The 1,885-nt window shown below is 39.8% G+C and overlaps 1 protein-coding gene across 1 annotated transcript in view; it reads right to left on the reverse strand.

Moving 5' to 3' along the window:
* Positions 1-352: 352 nt before the first annotated feature.
* LOC102201554 (forkhead box protein F2) overlaps positions 353-1,885 on the reverse strand; it is a 4,070-nt gene continuing 2,537 nt past the window's right edge. Inside the window, exon 2 of the mRNA XM_005745077.1 lies at positions 353-1,031. Within this exon, the coding sequence (XP_005745134.1) occupies positions 859-1,031 (173 nt within the window). The 3' untranslated portion in view covers positions 353-858. The remainder of the gene's footprint in view (positions 1,032-1,885) is intronic.

The following is a 1,885-nucleotide window of genomic DNA, read 5'->3' on the forward strand; positions in this document are numbered from 1 at the left end:
ATCAAAAATACTCAATGTGCAGCAGTATCTACCTTGTCCGTATTTGTAGACCACGTGCGCTATTATGTATTGGCGCTTAACACATAGGTGACACTTTATGATGTAATCTAAATAGGTTTAACAATTATAGTAAATAAAAAGCAAAAGTAAAGAATCAGAAATTTGGCCAAGCACATGTCAGGCTGACCAAATAATCCAAGAACTTTCTAAAAGGGCCTAAAATACAGCTCTGTTTAATTAGACTATGTGTCTTTGCTCCATGCAAGCTCAAGATCAGCTCGTTTGAACTCAAGTGAATCGAAAATGTGATGGATACACGCGCAGGGAAAGACTGACGGAATTTAGCCTAAAATATATATCAGCTTTATTGAAACATTTTACAGGACAAAACAAAAAGAAAAAATGGTAAAAGGATTATACAATAAGTGCAAGATTCGTTGCAGTTCATGAAAGCCTAAAGCGTTGTGTGTGTAATAAGATACAGTTACATGGAGTATAATTGGTTTGCACGTGTTACAAGAGCAAACGCATCGAAAGTCGTGTTTCTGAAACTTCTCTTGAAGAAGAAAGCTTGTCAGGGTTCATATAGGCGAAGTGGTACTTCTAAAGGCCTCTGGAGTTTCTTCATTCATGTTTTCTTCAATGCATAGTTCAAGTCCAGCAGAATTAACAATAATAAAGATATTTGGCTGCATAGGAGGCAAACATGTGAGTGCGGACTCCACCATCCATGCTAGCACGAATCCTTCAAAAATTACAAAAAAGACAAATAGACCAAAAAAAAAAGAAGATCTGCGTGTTTGTTCAGATGTGGCTGTGATGCCTCTCTTGTTTTGAAGTCCGCAGTGACAGGAGAGCTCACATCACGCAGGGTTTGATGTCCTGACAGACGCTCTGGGGGTGGTGGTGGTGGTGGTGGTGATAGTAGGATCCGCCGGCCGAGGGGTGGAAGGAGGAGATGCCGTTAAAGTTCAACACAAAATCTTTCCTGTCGCAGACCGAGGAATGGCTCTGATAGCGCGGAATCCCCACTGTGGAGAGGCAGAGAGGAAAGGTTTTGAAATAAAGGAACACATTTCTGATCACTGTCAGGAAATTAACGGTGGCATTAAAATATTCTAAAAGAAAGAAAAAAACACAACAGCTGAACTTGCTGTCTTATTTAATCTCATCGAAATAAAACATAGGCTCTTGTCATATATCTAAAATCAATATTTACTTTGATTCTACATTTTTAAATTAGAACTTTTGAATGCAGAACATGAGCCATTCCTCTTTTAAACAGTGCTGTTGATACTTTTGTGTGGCTTTAAAATCAGCACAATTGTTGATGGCGTAAACGGTCCTTCTATTGTATTTATAAAAATAAAGTGTTTACGCTTAAATTTTCAGTTGCCATAAAAATCTAATATTTCTTAACACAAGTTAAAAAAAAACCCGAATTCTTTAATCATAATATTTTTCTTTTTGCAAGCCTCCCTGTTGGCTCACAGCGCAGCCACACATCCGTCCTTTTCAGTTTCTTTGGCTTCTTTAGCTTTCTTATATGGATGCTTTCAGTTTTCTACCCAGTTACATTTTATCATTATTTTTTGAAAATGCTGCGTTATTTCAGGCAGATTCAGTGGCCATCGTCTGTGTCTGTGAGCGAGGCTCTGTTTCCAGAAACAGAAAACTAAAAGTGGAGACTGCGGCTCCGTCAAGGTCATAAGGACTCCAGATGTGATCGTGTTTTTCAGGGGGGAAGACAGCAGGCTTTATCCTCCGGGCCACAGCTCGCTGCCCTGCGCCCGTTTTCATAGACAGCACACACACACACACACACACACACACACACACACACACACACACACACACACACACACACACACACACACACACACAC

This window comes from Pundamilia nyererei, unplaced genomic scaffold (assembly GCF_000239375.1).
Source record: "Pundamilia nyererei isolate P.nyererei 1_Seehausen unplaced genomic scaffold, PunNye1.0 scaffold00153, whole genome shotgun sequence".
Classification (NCBI taxonomy): Eukaryota; Metazoa; Chordata; class Actinopteri; order Cichliformes; family Cichlidae; genus Pundamilia; species Pundamilia nyererei.